The 17,320-nt window shown below is 40.4% G+C and overlaps 2 protein-coding genes across 2 annotated transcripts in view; one reads left to right on the forward strand and one right to left on the reverse strand.

The window, feature by feature from the left end:
- Positions 1-3,536, forward strand: part of FGF2 (fibroblast growth factor 2) — a 9,709-nt gene extending 6,173 nt beyond the window's left edge. Inside the window, exon 3 of the mRNA XM_029087416.1 lies at positions 3,168-3,536. Coding sequence (XP_028943249.1) covers positions 3,168-3,353 — 186 coding nt within the window. The 3' untranslated portion in view covers positions 3,354-3,536. The remainder of the gene's footprint in view (positions 1-3,167) is intronic.
- Positions 3,537-3,757: 221 nt separating this feature from the next.
- Positions 3,758-17,057, reverse strand: NUDT6 (nudix hydrolase 6; the record flags this gene model as incomplete). Its single annotated transcript, XM_010177746.1, is given in 5 exon segments — positions 3,758-4,241; positions 7,831-7,885; positions 11,292-11,347; positions 16,846-16,969; positions 16,972-17,057. Coding segments are annotated over 5 exon segments (710 nt in total), but the record flags the coding sequence as incomplete, so codon positions are not given.
- Positions 17,058-17,320: the final 263 nt, after the last annotated feature.

Consider the following 17,320-nt stretch of genomic DNA (forward strand, 5'->3'; position numbering starts at 1 on the left):
AGACGGTACTGACGGGTGGCAGCGCAGGCACCGCGCGGCATTCGCTCCCCGCCACTGCCCCAAGGGTTTTCCCTTCCTTTATCCTTTTCATCAAAGGCTCGAGAGTTCAGGTATTTTGTGATGTGCTGTGAAAGCTTTGACTGCCAGGTCACCACTCTGAACACACCAAAGTGTATTTTAAAAACCCCATTGATATCCAGGGCTTTTCCAGGTGGTTGGCATCCCGCTCCTGCTGGACAGCATTCCAGCTTCCCAAATGTCACCTTTGCCAGATGTTAAGGAAAACATAATTCAAGAAGCCTGAACTATAATTTATCACCTAAATGTTCACTTTTATGTCAAAATATTTAATGTCATTGTCAACCTCCTGTAGGAAGGCACTGATATCATGTATGCTTTGTGGGGAAATAAGGACTTGAGTGTCCAGAGCAAATCGCATGGCACCTTTCAAAATATCTTTATGAATGTAAAAACAAAACCTAAATAAAAATATTATTTTTCTCTATCTTTTTATTTTTCCACCATTTTTTGATTGTTTTTATAACATCCATAAATTGCCTGAAAACATGTTTGAGAAGTTAAATCTCTTTTACTTTTTAAAGCTGAGAGAGACGAGGAAGGTTAAATAAAACCAATGCATTTCTTTGAGTTGTGGTTGTGTGAATTCACCTTTCATCTGCACACGGGGTTTTGTAGTGGCTGCTTAAATTCACTGCGGGCATGCTGGAAGCCGTTTCCTTCCTAGGGGAGGGTGAAGCTGGGCTGGGTGGGCTCTTTGTGAAGACTCGGTTCCCATGGGTGTTAGACATCAGATCTACCTGATGGAGGTGCAGGTGAGGTGTGAGCCAGCTGCCATGGCCTCTCTGCCAGGATTTCCTACCTTGGGCAATTGTACTGAACTTGCCTAAACGCTGCTTAAAGTTTTTGTTCTTAAATGCTGCTTTTCTTTAGGCACTTTCTGTGCCCTCTTAAGGCTGCTGTAATCCATTTCGGGCTTGGATCTGTGGCTTCAGATGATTAATGCATCTGTTTTCACATTGCTGGAAGGGAAGGCATTAAAATACGATTTATCTTGAGAAAGATTATTTAAAATACAAATCGTATGAAAGCTGTTAATTCGATTTCTGCTATCTGAAATGTAAAAATATAAGTGAGCTACAGAAATGAAAAATGGCATATGAATTTTCTCTTAGAAGTTCTTTTCCTTAGAAAATAAAATTCATATCTGAAAATGGCTGAAGTGGAGGAAAAAACCTTCAAGACATATGTTTGGAGACAGATCCCTTTATTCCAGACTGCATTTGAATGACTTAATCGCTTCTAGCTACAGAAACTTGGCGTATGTGAAGAGTTACTCTTCTCCCCTATGTGTTTGTGTGTACTGAGTATTAGCAGAAGATTGTAACAAAGAGTAGCCTGCTTGTTTAGGGAATTGCTTCACATTCCCTCTCTCCTCTCCAAGATTTTGTGTGTTTTCTTTTTGATGACGAGCTTTTCTCCTCCTCTGGCATGTCCAGAACTTTTCTGGGTAAATGTGTATGACTGAATTGATGGACTGACAGATGGGGTATATGAAAAGAAAGTGACCCTCCCGCTCCAGTAAGTCCCTGTGTTGTTGAACTCCTGCCGTCTTTGAGAAAATACCTTCTCTTGCTTCAAGTGCCAGTTCTGCAGGTGGTTTGCCACTGTGACTGCTATGAGAGCAACGTCACGCAGTGACAGGGATCTGTGATCCTTTTCCTACGGAGTGACATCTTCCTTGAAGCTGTTTGTCCGTCCTTCTGTGTTCAGTAGACAGGAACCATGTGGTTTCTTGGTGATGGATTTCAGAAAGCAAATAAACTTTCCTGTTTTCTATTGACTGTGAAGAGCTGTAAGTACCGGTCATAGTTAAATCAGCTTGGGTTTCAGTCCCCTAGGCAGTAATAACTGTGCAGGAGAATTTGTGGGTTCAAGTCCTGCGGTAGGTAATGCCGGCCTGACATGATGTCATCAATAGGAATGGGGTCGTTTGAAGACTTTCTCTTCAGTGTGGTCACCTTGAGAGAGCAGCGGTTTCTGCCATGTGCGAAATAAAGTATATCACACGGTACTGCTTCATGGCAGGCTTACCTTTTGAGGGCTTTATGTGCAGCTGAGGATCTCTTATCTGATGGTGATCAAATACAGTGTCTAAGACAAGACATACAGAGTAATTCCCTGTATTGGTCTCCTGGCCTCCAGCCAACCTCAGCTTTGGGGCCTTCTTGGCCGGGAATGGTTTTTACCGATAATAGTTAACGCCAGTGGATTTCTTTTCCATGAACTTGTCCAAAAGCAATTTGAATCCATGTAAGCTGGGAGAAACTATTAACTACTACGGTAAGGAGCTCCACGGCTCAACTTCTACTGTTGTGTGAAGAACCACTTTCTTTTTTATTGGTAAGTGTGAAGGCATGTTAATTCCATGTAGGTGGAGTTGGTTTTGAAGACTTAGTTTCAGAAGTAGAATAATTCCATAGATGTACTTCTAAACATTAGTAGAGTGTGCTTGGTTTCTGTGTGGAACAGACCTCCTTGCCAGGTCTGATCTTTCCTTAAAATTATTTTAAAAGTTTTGTATTAAAAAAAATCTGGAACAGTTGCAGACTTGCCACCATTTTGGAGCACTATAGTGTATAGTCTTGAATTAGCTTTAGGAAAGTTAAACCTCATAATCGGAAAAGAACAGGCAAAGCTGAAACTATGCTATACTATTTCTCTAACTGATAAAAAGGCTGGTTTGAGGAAGGCAAGGGAAATACTCCCTTTCCTCTTGCACCCCGCTTTTCTTTTTAGTTAAATTATAACCTAGGATGAGATGGCAAAATTGCTGAGCTTGGAAGTCGGGATCTATCTGTAAATGCCAAGGGACAGGGTTCTTCATGTGCTTGAGTTTCAGATCAGAACAAAGAACTACATAGTGGAAACAAACTAGAATCTGCTCGGTCTGTGTTAGAGACAATAAATGAATCGTAGTTAAAAACCGTATTTTAACAATAACTCTTTTAACATGAAATATTTAACATACATTTCTTTTAAAACCAAATGTATTGCTAACTTAGGTTCTTGATAAGCTAATCCCATGAATGTGAAGAATTGATCTGTTGTGATGGATTATCAGTAATCCTTTTCTTCTTCCGTTTTAGAAATGTGCAACAGAGGAATGTTTCTTTTTTGAGCGTTTGGAATCTAATAACTATAACACTTACCGATCACGGAAATACTCTGATTGGTATGTGGCACTGAAAAGAACTGGACAGTACAAACCTGGACCCAAAACTGGACCCGGACAGAAAGCTATCCTTTTTCTTCCCATGTCTGCTAAAAGCTGATTTCCATGGCGGATTCCGAGCACATACCCCACGCTACACTAAAGACGCCGCGTTTCCTACTCCTCTCCGAAGCAGCAAAAACATGCGCAACTATTTGCTGATATTAACTACTTTTGCAGATACCAGATTAAAACATGAATGTTTCATACTGTCTTGATATTGCTCTTCAAGCCTATTATGCCAGCGTGTGCGAAGGTAAAATTACTTGGAAAATGTCTTTTCAGGATCAATAACACTTCTGTTCTCTGCTAATTATCTACGTAGAGCTATTTTATTTACCTTATGTTTGCTTTACAGAGTAAAGGAAAACCAATCTGATGCACACTTATAGCAATATTTACCTTTACAAATAATTTATAGCTTATTAGAGAATAGAGTTGTTAATTACTTCCTAATAATTACCTAAAAAGAAGTCCATGGATAATTTTAATATGGTCTAAATAACGCTACAGTAATAATTCTAAATTATTAATATAATGAAATGTGAAGTGTATTGCTATCACGTGATGTTCCTATAGGACTCGGGCAGCTCCCTGTGATAGAGTTTGTAGAACAGGCCTGTGTAGACAGCTGGGAACTCTCTCATGGTTATATCGATCTTATCAAACCCTTCCCGGCAGCCGTAAAGTAAGAGTTTGGCTACATGGCTGGTGATGGGAGTAGCGTGTTTTGTCCTAGCAAGCTCATCGAGGTCCATCCACTCACACCTCAGGCACTCGTGCTGGCAGAAGCTGATGTTGAAGGAGGAGGGCTCCAGGCGACAGATGATGTACATATCCGACTTCCCAAAGGCTCCGGGGTGTTTGTGTTGCTGTCTTATGCTTAGGATGGACTTGAACTCTGACTTAATGCCAGTCTCTTCGAAAACCTCTCGAACTGCTGTGTCTCCTAGGTGAGAAGAGCAATCCTTACAACATGTAGAAGAATAGCTTAACACTCTTCAAACCTTTTTGATCGTGGAAAATTCCTAACTCAAAGTGTTCTCTGTTCTGCTTCATAAGCTTTCTGAATGTAAGCCTGTTTGCTTTGACGCAAGGATAAGCTAATCTTTTGGTCCCTGAACAAAACTAATTGCTCCATGCCTTTCTTGTGCGTATCCTACAACACGATGAAAGTAAAACTTTGATAACACTGTCCAGGGAATGGTTTTGAAACGGACATTCTGATGGTCACTGGCTCCACTGATCTCTTAATCCAAGATAGCATTGCACCCTCTCTTCAGTCCCTTGACTCTTGGCCTCCATCTCTCTGCTTGCCTCTACTCGGTTTCAGGTTCAGACCCTGTGTAGCTGAACACCTGTATGTATGTCAGATCACTCAGTGTCATTGCACTTTGCCACAGAGTGTAACAAAAAGGGTAAAACTCTTGTTTGCAGAAAGTGAAAGTTAGGGCCAAGTCCTTTTCGAAATGTTATCGTAAGCATCTGGTGACATTTGAAATGTGCTGTACCACCAGGACAGCACGTAGCCTGGTCCTGCAGAAAGCAGGCTGCATCCACGCTGCACTTCCACGTTTCGTGTACGTCAGCCGAAGTGATGGAAATGCTAATGATGTTCCTCATTACAGCAGCAGCCACAGCTGCAAGGGTCTCGAGGGGCTGTGTGCTGCAGCTACTGCCAGAGCACTCCCCATCTATCCAGTACTCTTCAAAAAACAAGATTTTTCTCTTCAATAGCAACTTAAATTGAAAAGCCCAAATGAGATTTTTTTATATATATATTCCACTAATTTCCCCAAATTCTGCAGTTTCATTGTAGTCAAGTCAAATCTACTTTCCTGGGGTAACTCCTGGTGGGTAAAATACTAGCTTTTTCCAAATCTATCTAAACTCACAGTTGTTTAAACCACTCTTGTTTTGAGTGGTAAATGCGTGTAGCTGCACGTTCTGCAGTGTTACCTGCTTCAGTTGGTTCATTTTCAGTAAGAAAAACTGAAACTTCCAAAAGCAAAATCCATTTTACAAGACCTTGTAGAGATTTGCCTTCCTATGGAAGTGTGCTTCTTGCCATGCCAGAGGTGAACAAAATGGACATTTTAGGGGTAGTTTCAAATATAGGAAATAATTTCAGGACATACAGTGGCTAGTGATATATAAACTGATTTATCCAGCAGAGGCCAAACAACTGTATGTTAATGGTCCTGATTCTGCCTCAGCTCAACTTCTGTCTTGCAATGGAATGAGCTGTGTGAAGTTTACACCAAGTACACAGAGGTCTTTGTGGGACTGGAGACCCATTCATGGTTCCTGCAGAACGTTTATATTTGTGACTTTATTACAGTATTAATTAGTTAAAAGGTTAAAAAGTTAAAAGCATATGGGGAAGAAGTACCTGGAGGAAGATACTCATTTATCGTGACTGACCCTTGGAGAGACGGCATTTTATGCTGCCTCTGCGGCCCTCTGGTTTAAAATAGTGGTTGTGAAGCAGATTCCCTGCGGCAAGTGGTTTGATCATTAGGCAAGGGGCTGTATCACACCAAAGTGATCAAACAGCTGAGATCATGAGGGATGCTGAGGCAGGCTATGGTAAGAAAAATGAAATAATTAGAGCTTTCATTTAAGCTTTGAGCTTTGCTTTTAGATAAAGTGCCTTCTTCTGTTTCCTTTTTATTTAAATGTGTGTGTATATATATATATATATTAAAAAAATATGATAGTTAAACTAGAAGAAACACTAGGGCTTGAGTTTCACAAATACTAAAATAAAAAAGTGTGCACTTTGCTTAATCTGCATTATGAAACTATTCAGATTACTTGTGCAAGTCAGTTTGTACTCATTAAAGCAGGCAGCCTTATATTTTGTCACTTTATATAATCACAGGAACTTCAAGCGTTGTAATTGCAATTTGTAGTTGTAATTGGAAGTTGAGTCCCTTGAATGACTGTGAGTTTAAAAGCTTTGATGTAAGGATTAAAAAAAAGTAAAATTAAGCTCTGTTATATTTTATGCTTCACTAATTTATATCTTCTTGTAATATTAAGATGTGATGCAGAGAACCATAACTTTTATTATCATATAGTTTAGTCGTAGCAGGAGACTTGTTTCCTCCCAGGTGTTTCTCTATAGCTACATCCAGGCTGCAGCCATAACATCACCTGTTGTTTGAGGGATGGACACTGGCTTACTCAGCATTCCTCTGGGGAAGCTGTCGCCAGTGCTGGCCATTCTTTTCTCTCAGCACAAAAACCCCTCTGGTGTCTCCTAGAAGTGAAAGTTTGTTAGCTAGACAACAAGCACGGCGTTCGGGATTCTTCTGCAAACATGGATCCATTTCAGTATGTTGTATGGATTTGCATTGCCAAGCAAATAATTTTGATTTCCATCACCGTGTTTGACAAAAAGACTTAAAATGTGATTTGTGAGTTATAAAAACTACAACTCAGCCATATCCCACTAACTAGAAACCTTCTCCATGTATTAAAATAATGAAGTGGAGTACAAGCCCTGCACATGTCGCTGTAGGAAGGCTGCTAACACCAGGAGTTATTTCTAAGGTATGAAACTGGAAACCTGGGCTTGATACCCGGTTTGCCAGAGCTTTGATGTAAGGATTTTTCTGCAAAGCTGCTGCATTGCTCTGGGCAACTTTTTTGAGTTCTACATTTTTGAGTTATTGGAAGAATATATTCGTATCTGAATACTGGTGTGGGGCCAAGTTAACGTGAGCAAATGTAACTTTTGAAAACAAGACCTACCTGCTGACTGCAGGGTAACTGAGGAATTAACCAGCCTGTGGACTGTAATTTTAAGGGGTGAGATACAGGAGAAAAAGCACAATATTCTGTCTTTTCATAAACACCCTTGTCCCTTCGCCTCTGGACATAACTGCAGCAGTGTTCATCATCACCTGTGCTATGCTGGGTAGAAATGATGGGTTTCCTCAAATCAGCATCATTTTTAATACAGAAGTGCCCACTGTCTCTGGTTTAAAGTAGGTGACCACATGACTTGGGTGCTGCACTTAGCGCAGGGCCTGTGCCAGAGAGCTCTGACTCTAAACAGATCAAATGAACAAAGGTGGAAGGAAGCAAGTGTATTTATTTCGGTTTTGCACGTAAAAACGGAGAGCTGGAAACTTTTGCTGAGCACATCACTGAGCTCACTGCCCTGGATTCCAGCATGAGCTGAGAGCTCGTGGTTTCAGTTTGATTTGGGTTATGTACTGATTACCTTAATCCTCTGCGCTTCTGGCTAATTACAGCATATCCAACAAGCCCAGAAAAAAAACCTGGCTTCAAGCACTCACTTAAGAGAAACTGTGGAAAAGGGTAAACTTTATAAATACAAATCTTCTCTGCCCTGAATGTGACGTTACACCACCACCACTGAGGTCGTGGGATCATGTAATTTCATCTATTCACCATTAATTCAAAGAAGTGATGAGTCACAGGAGTGACGTGGGTCACGCTGTATTTCAGTACTGTTAATGTCTTTAAAGTTCTGTTGACATCTGACCTGTTACCCTAGGACTTACCAATGTCTTCGCCTGGATTAGACAGACCTCCTGGAAATTTCCACGCATTTAGAGTCTGTATTGGAGGAAAACAAAATATTAATGAAGCACACAGCCTGTTTTGTACTCTCTGATATGAAGGAGACAATTAACACGTGACTTTTTTGGTTGGAGTTGCAGTATTGTAATGACTATGACAAACAGGAGTAAGGCTTTAAGTAAGAATTTCTTTATTCTTGCTAATGTGATGATGGGAGATATCTACAGTCTGTATGAAACATTGGAACAACACATCTACTGATTGAAAACACAAACTGTCTAACAGTCATTAGACAACGTTGCTGCTAGATAACTAGATAGAGTAGTTGAATACTAAAAAAAGCTGCTATAGACTATGTAATCTTATGTTTAATCACTGATGTATTCCACTTCCATGGTTTTGGCTTTTAAAAAATGTATATATATTTAATCTTACAGACAGGTATTATGATTGTAGTACTGTTCTATACTGCACTGGCTTTAAGATGACTTTGTGTGTCTCTAATAACCATTTAGTGTAACTTGTCGTTTGTTTTCATGGAATACAGAAACTGAGGCCTTGTGTGTGATTTATATATAGAAGCATTTATTGAATTGCAATAAAGTTCAGTACTTAAACAGAATGTGAAGTGCAGACTTGGTGCTGTTATTGATACTGGTAAAGGAATCCTATTTCCTGCACCTCTTGCATAAAGGTTTGTAGGCTTTACCTTTACATCTACATACTATTCTTTTTTTTTTCTTTCCTCATTAAAAATTTATGTAGGAAGAAGTTAACCTTGAACTGGAAATTAATGCAGTGAAAAGGTACACTCTGGGGAAAAAAAAAAAAAAAGAGGTTGCTTTTCATGTACATGAGGCACAGAGGGAAGTTGTGTGCTTTCCAGTGATTGAAAACCCCACTGACTACACTGGAAAATGTCTTCTTTTTTTTTTTTTTTTTGGGCACTCTTAAAGGGCTTGGATAGGAATTTAAAGCAATAGATTAAAAATAGTGCAGATGGAAAATACATATATTTGTCTACTGGCTTTCAAATTTGCTTTCGGTTCCTGGAAATCTCTCTTTGTGTGCTGTGGAATTGTCCTTTTATGATTAACCCAAACAGCTCTTAAAATTCCACTAGCTGTTTAATTTTTTTTTCTTTTTAAGTTTTCAGAACATCATTTGTATTAAAAGTCACCATTTCAGGGAAATGGTTCATTGTGTGGGGAGGGAGAAGGGAGAGGAGTGGTGGAACTGACGGGGGGAAACAGACACTGTCTGAGCCCATTTGCTTGCACTGCAATATTTGATTTGTTCCCTGCAAAAGAAATGGATGGGTATTCATAAGTTGTGTTCTTTCCAGTTATTGAAACCCACTCTGAACACACTGGAAAATGTTTTTTTTTTTTTTTTTTTCTGGGCACTCTTAAAGGGCTTGGATAGGAATTTAAAGCAATAGATTAAAAATAGTGCAGATGGAAAATACATATATTTGTCTACTGGCTTTCAAATTTGCTTTCGGTTCCTGGAAATCTCTCTTTGTGTGCTGTGGAATTGTCCTTTTATGATTAACCCAAACAGCTCTTAAAATTCCACTAGCTGTTTAATTTTTTTTCTTTTTAAGTTTTCAGAACATCATTTGTATTAAAAGTCACCATTTCAGGGAAATGGTTCATTGTGTGGGGAGGGAGAAGGGAGAGGAGTGGTGGAACTGACGGGGGGAAACAGACACTGTCTGAGCCCATTTGCTTGCACTGCAATATTTGATTTGTTCCCTGCAAAAGAAATGGATGGGTATTCATACGCTTCAGTTTTTATACTTAATTTGTCCACTCAATAAAAGACAGCTGTAAAGAGGGGAGTCAGACACAATAATTTATTTCCCTTTCACCTTTCTCCCTCACTGTGTCAGAAAGGTGTCAGCTTTGTTCTGGAAAGGTAAGCTGAAGTAGTTGACCTGGAATACACCCGTCCCACTTTTCAGAATGAGCTGGAGGGCAGAGTGGTACGAGGCCGATCCTCTTGTGTTTCAGAGCTCGAGGTGAAGGAGGGCATGGCTGGTAAGTATGCAGTTGGACCTAGAACCTGAAGAGGGAATCTGATGCCTCACTGTGAAACTGGATAGAGAGATCTGCACTTAAGTGGCTGTGGGTGAGCTTTAAGAACACCACAGCATTAAGAAGGTAAAGCTTAAGCCTCCTGGGCTTAGGAAACTATTTCATTCTAAACCTACAGAATGTGCAATTTCCGTTTTTACTGTGAGACCTGTTTGAAATACTGACTAAAAGGTAAGTACGCAGTTCTGTAATTTCTGTGTGCAAAATAAAGGGAAAATAAGGTAGCATTTCTACAGTTCACAATGTGCTGTTCTGTTCCTGGAGACTCGCTAGAACTGGAACCACTTTTGGAGCCTACCGCTTGCATGCTGGATTTATATTTTAATTGGTAATTACTGGAGGTAATTAGCAGCCTGAAGGTCCTGCTACAGAGAAGCCCTTGGAATTTTAAGTAAAAATATAAAATTAATAGTTTACAGGAAACAAGAAAAGGGTGTTTCTCTTCCTCTGCACTCTTTTGTAACAAATTCAACATGCTGTATGATGGACCCTGCCTGTGATACCACCCTTTCAGTGATCTTCATTAACTGTGTTGTTGTTACCAATGAAGTGAAGTGATATTTGGGGTCCTGAGAAGAAATCTCTTAGTAGCTATTTCAGGAAAGGCAGAAAAAACGTAGCCAGATTCTGGCATAGTTTTAACTGTATGAAATGAAAATGATGCATCCAAGTGTACTTTACAGTTAGAGTATGTGAGTTTTGACTGTTTCCATGTTAAAATTGCAGTTAATCTCACTGTACTAGAGACACTTCTATTTAATTTGCAAATGAAAGCATAATGGAAGCTACGTAAGTGTATTTTAAGTGGAATAGCACAGACAACTTCTCATGAGCTTTCTGCACTTGCTGGATTAAAACCTAGGTTAGCCTGATAGAGGCTGGAAGACATGACCAGTGATGGATGCTTGGTTACCTCAAGCCACATCACACGACCCACCATCCCCACGCTAATACTCTCTGGTTTGGCATTCTCAGTAGTGAGGTCAGGCACTTCAGTTCATGAGAAATTAATGATCTTTACACCTGCTGTACAAAGGTGGTCTCCAGGTCACGGCCAACCATACTATTGCTTATTTAAAGCCACAGATATGCCTGGAATTCTTGAAACCAAACAAAATCAGAATCCTTCTCTTAAAATCTGCTTTCAGCCATGGGGGTTTTCCAGAGGTCTGCAGGGATTCTTGAGTCAGTTACAGGAGAAAACAGAAAACTGATGTGTTCCAAGACACACACAAGTTAACTATCACAGTTTTGTACTGGAATTAAAAACATCTTCATTTTATACTATAGAGTAGGCTTACCTAAATGAACTTCTCTACTTTATAATCTTACAACAAACTTACCTTATTTCTGTCTTGTACAACCAACACCTTTCCAGTGCTTTCATCCAGAACAGCACCTAGTAAAGAGATAATATTGAAAAAGATTGAGTGTTAGAAAACTAGCTTCAGTCTTAACAACCATACTTTAACGAGTTTTGATAAAGCATGACAAGCCCCCTGATGCTCAAGTTTACAGTTAGCAAGATTTGTCTGGATGAATCACAGGACGTGGTCTCTAGGTGGAAAACTGATACACAACACAATATGAAAAAAAAATAAGTATCCTGTATAAAAATTCAGTTAGCAGTACCAAGATAAATATTTCCCACATTTAAATTACAGATTAGACAAGAAATGAAAAGAATAATTTGCTTGTTTTAATACTGTCAGAACTAAAGAATGCAAGATCAAGATGTCTTCCAAATAATCTAGTGAAGCTGCTTGCTTCAGCACAGACGTGCCCGTAATCTTGCTGAAAAACACAATTTTTTTTCCAGTGACTCTGGTTGCGTAGCCGTGATGGCCAAGAACCCTTCTCCAGTGACATTCATGACAAAACTCCTGCCCGAGTGTTTTCTGGTTAGTAACACACCATGTTTAATAATCAATGGGCTGACTATACTAGTTACGTTCAACTAGTTGGCTATAAACTCACTGTACTACCCAGCTAACAACTCATGACAGGAACTGCAGAGCAATCTGAGTCAATTTGTTAATCAAAAAGCATTGCTTCCAAGTGGAAAAGTGACACTTTCACTCCATTCATAAATCCCAATTTATTTTTTTTTACTGAAAAGTTCAGCTTTTCCTTGTGTCCTCATGCTCAGCCCATGACTTTCTCCCACAGATTACAAGTTTTCCTGCTTTTTAAAACCCAAGTTCTTGCATATGTAGTCATCACGTCACACTCATTGGTCATACTTTGAAAATGCCTTCCCTTTAAAACAGGTATTTTTCTCAGATTTTAAAATGCGCTGTGGTGAGCAGAATGAGTACAGTGGTGCAACTTAACCAGGCTCTTTTCCACATCTGTCATGCATGGATTTCAAATTAGTAGGTAATGATAAAAAAATGCTTATATCATTTTACAGCAGGAGGAAGAGTATATGGAGAGATCTGTGATGATAAATGCATTTAGAATGCTCTGGGGAAGTATTTCCACAGAAGGGAATTATTAAGGAGTGAGTGTCCAGCTCAAAACATTCTGGTTTTTAATAATACAGGGCAGACTTCTGTGTAGGAGGAATATTTAAAAGATGAAATACCAGTCTTCCTTTAAGCTATGTCAAAAGACCTGCTTTAAGAGGGTAGTCACATATCTGCTTCCCCGTGACTTGTGACTTCATGATTTCATACCTCCTGTAAATATTCAGCAGTGTCCAGGTTCAAGAACTGTCCTGATTAAAAGAGGGAACAAAAGGAAAGCAGGAGCAATAATCCTTGTGATCACAGAATCACAGAATGGTTTGGGTTGGAAAGGACCTTAAAGATCATCCAGTTCCAACCCTCCTGCCATCAGCAGGGACACCTTCCACTAGAGCAGGTTGCTCAAAGCCTCATCCAAACTGGCCTTGAACACTTGCAGGGAGGGGATGATCACAGAGATTATTTTCTAGAAAAGACATTCTTCAGCCAAATGGTTTGCTGAGACCAAGGAGGACTGCTGAAGACAGGAAACTGCAGTTCTAATCAAACAGAAAGAACATTTTTCTCTCCTCTGTTTCCCAAAACTGATGCCTGTGAATGTAATTTTTGGCAGTGAAATTCTCTGCAAGATGTCCAGAATCTCTGTTGGATGATACCTAAATCCAAAGCAAGAGGAAAAGAGAAACACCAACGGGATTTGCTGTCTGCTCTCATCTTCCCAAGTGTAACTCAGGAGTCCCTCTGCTGAAGCTCGCTGGGCCACACCTGGTTGGCATTGGTGAGACCAGAGCTGGTCTGCAGGCTCTGAACTGTGGTTTTAAAAACCCTCCCTCTTACTACAAATGTGGTACCTGGAGCTTTAAATCATCCAACGCTAGGATGACTTTCTGGAAAGGCTGACACTTGTAACCTCCCCAAGTAATCACTGTTTCAACACTGCTTTGTTTTGAATGTTCTCGTTTGGGAAATAGGTAAGAAAATTATTAAAAGAAAAAAAAAATCCCTTAGACAACTCCAGACAATGAGTAATGGAGGGGAAAAATATTTTTCCACTTTTCTTCATTCCACTTGTTTTATTTATGACTGATGTAAACATGTATGAAAGCATGATGAGAGTTGAAAAGCACTTGTCATCCATGTAATGAGCACACACACGAGTGCTTGCATTGTAAACATCAGCAGCCAGGACTAGACATTACTTTGTAAAAGTGAACTGCTTTTAAATCGCTCCTGATTGCTTGGACCATCATAACCTATCTAACTCCAGCTTCCTGTGCCGCCTGACTTATGCAGCTGCTCATTTTTCACATTTCCTTAAGAGCCAGGACTGGCCAAGGCTGATGATCCTGTGTGTGTATGAGCTGTGGAGACCCTTCTGTCCCTTCAACTCCAAAGACTTTGTTTCAACGACTAGATTAAGGCAGGCAGCAATGAAAGTGACAGCCGTGTTGTAAGGCTTATTCTACACATGCGGGAGAAGAGAATGACTTTTACTTTTCTTCTTCTCCTTTTACTTTCCTTCCTGAACTTGTCTTCTGCTGCCACTGTTAATGTGGCACGTTTACAAACACATCACTTTCTGTATGTCAGACCACATCCTCCTAGAAGGTGGAGAAATTTGGAAATGTTTTTTAAAAACATCTTAATCATTTCATACACCCGAAGCTTTTCTGTAATTTTTTTTTTTTCTTTCACATTTGGAAAATCCTGCCGCCTACAAACGGATGCAGTAAGTTAGTTGGAAGGCACATCACATATTCCACTATTTCTAAACAATAATGGCCAAGCCCAATGAGTAACGTTTGCTACTCTCTGCTTGGCGACTCCGATCCAGTCTGGCAAAATATGACCTGACCTTGCTTATTCACACCTTTGTCATCGCTTGGCTGGGTGATGCTGAGGCACCAGCCCTGGCTGCGCAGCGTTCGCTCTGTGGGAAACTCCAGACAGGACAAAAACCAGCTGCTGGTCTACTTGGCAATGCAGGCTCAGTACCTGGGCCTGCTCCCTGTGCGGGCTTCCTGCAGGCTAGGAAAGCACTCTCTACATCTCCACTTTTTATTTTCAGGATGCTCAAGGGCCTAAGTCCTCTGCTTAACCGGCCAGAGCTTTGAGATGAAGACTCTCATCAGCAGATTTGCCCCTCTTTGCTGCAGAAACCTTCTAAAATACAAATTTTTTTGTGCAGGAAATAAAAATGCCTAGGGTTTGGCACATGCACACAATATAAATGTACATCTTTTTAAAAATTAATATTTCAGTAAAATGAATTATAATGAATTTTTGATATTTCAAATTTGAATGTTTCAATAAAATGAATTAAAATGAATTAAAAATACAATAAAGGCCCTTCCACTACCCAGGCTCTCACTCCTTAAGTAGAAAGATAATGGAATAAATACATGCCAGGTGGTCTCCACACTACTTAGTGTATTCACAGAATCATAGAACCACAGAACAGTTTGGGTTGGAAGGGACCTTAAAGATCATCCAGTTCCAACCCCCCTGCCATCAGCAGGGACACCTTGGAATGTGTTCCAGATTCAGAGAGTGAGTGGAACAGAGGAAAAAAAAAATATTGCACACAGAAATCTGTTTGTTTACCTGCACAATAAGGCACAAAAGCCTTGCTTAAGTCTTCACCTCTTTTAAAGAAACAATAATGAATAAAAATACACAGGTTTGAAAAGTGGTAGCAAAGCATACGTACATTTTATGTTGTGCAATTTTTAAATCTGTGCAATAAATTATGAAATCCATATACCTGCATTTATGAAACTTCTTCTTTTCTCAGATTTTTTTTCCTACTTGCAGAGTGCAAAGTGTTCATCTCAAAGTACAACAGCAAATCACGCTTTGAAAGTGCATTTTTCATATTTTCAAATGTTTATTTGAGAGCTTTGAAAGTTAAGATTTTTTATATATTAAGTCCTTCCTAATAACCATCATGGTCACAACACATCTATTACATGATTTTCTTTTAAATTGCACTTCCAGCTACGCAAAACCTAATTCAGAAAAATCCCCTTTCAGTTACTTGTGTTTCCTTAAAATGCAAGTTAGAACCATAAGGAGTAAGATGGTGCTTTTGCTAGAAGAATGCATTATCTTACTCGAGTTTAATGTCACATATTTTAATGGTGAGGTTTTCATACCTCAGGAAAACATGCTCTAACATGTCCATTGAACAAATCCAAGCCTGTCTTCAGCCTCTGCCCTGCCCTCTGCTGGCTTTGTCACTGAAAACTCCCACTACCCACAGTAGCAGCACCAGTTTTGTATTTTGAAGGATTTGTTTTTTTCCAAAACTGACTTCCACCTGTCCTGCTGCTTCACAGAATAGTCCATTTTTATCAGTTTTTATGCATCCTTCCTAACGAGATTTTTTTCAAATGGATATTTATGGATCTTAATATCACTTGGTGAAGAATTATCTGTGAGCCAAGGACAAACTAGTCAAGTTTGTGATGGGAGAGATTTGCTGTCTCTCTGCTGTGACTGCCCAGTGTTACATCGCCTGTACCAGTACATGGCAGGTACGGGTACTACTGCAGATTACAGGAGATCACTGAGTGATGGGACATGTAATTGTGTATCTGTGAGATACTGCTGAGAGAGAGAGGGGGCAAAAACATTCAAATTTGGTGAAAAGCTGAGTTCAAGTTTACTCATCATCAGTTCCTTGTACTGTACTGTATAAAAAAATCGGTCACCATCTAGTTCCTTAGGAACTCTCTCAGTTTTTAGAGGAACTCCTTTGCAACAGTTGTTGTGGGAGGTCTAGATGGGTAAGAGTATGGTATCCAGATGTTTGTAAAATATACTTGTTTGGGTTGTGGACTTGTAGGCACAGCTTAGAGCAGCTTTTGGACTGTTGTAATTGAGGCTAAGAGTTGTGCTAGCTCCTGAACAATCCCTGCTGGGTCAAGTTTGCCCCATTTACAGAACTTAGGCACCGTTTGGGCAGATGCATATATTAAGTATCTACAGTAAGGACAGGAAACACAGGAGTTATTTTTTTCTAAGTCTGTAGTTACTTTTCTAGGTTTAAAAAATTGCTTGAAGCTTGAAATCCTACCTGTCTGACCTGCAAGGAGAAAGCCAAGAGACGTTTCTCAAAACGGTGTTTAAAAACAACATTCGTAAGGTAAATTTAAAGCTTCGGGACCTCATTTTCTTCTCCCTGAGCTGTTTACAATTTTCTCAAACTGGAATAGCTTGGAGAAACCTCTTTATTGGCCTCTTTTTAGCAATGCGCACAGTTGTACAGGCGCGTTCATGAATGACATGCTTCACTTTGTAAAACAGTTACCCAGAGAGTAAGAAAGAGGCTGGTTTCCATGCCTTGGTTGTGCAGAGGAACAGTCGATCCCCTATAGAACCTGGTCCTAAGGGCTTTTTCATGGGTCCAAGCGCTTTTGTCACTGACCTGCAACCCCCAGCTGGTGGGTGGCATACCCAGGCAGCCTGCTGGGCCCTTCTCCCAGCCACAGCGTCAAGGTGGATGAGCCCTGCTCGGCGTGGTGGAAAGCAAAGCCCTGGGAAGCGAGGATGCGTCTCCCGCCACAAATCTGCTCTGAAGGATGGGGACACGCAGCCAGACAGCGATGCGGCCTTCCTCCCGCCACCGGGCCACCGCGCCTGCAAGAGAGAGCCGGGTCAGGAGGGTCGGGGACACCAACACCCCTCAGAGACACCCTTCGCCCTCGCTGCTTCTGGTTTTAAACCTTGGTGTGCACGACAGCCGGGATTAATGTGTGAAAGTCTGTATTTTCTCCTCATTTAACATAAGGACAAACTACCATTGGTGTGGGAGATGTGTCAGCAGTGACGGGAGAGGAGGTGGCACCAGCTTGGCATTTTCTGTGCCACAATTTGGTGTTTCCACACAGAACGGTGGCTTT

This window comes from Antrostomus carolinensis, unplaced genomic scaffold, assembly GCF_000700745.2.
Source record: "Antrostomus carolinensis isolate BGI_N321 unplaced genomic scaffold, ASM70074v2 scaffold9411, whole genome shotgun sequence".
Taxonomy (NCBI): Eukaryota; Metazoa; Chordata; class Aves; order Caprimulgiformes; family Caprimulgidae; genus Antrostomus; species Antrostomus carolinensis.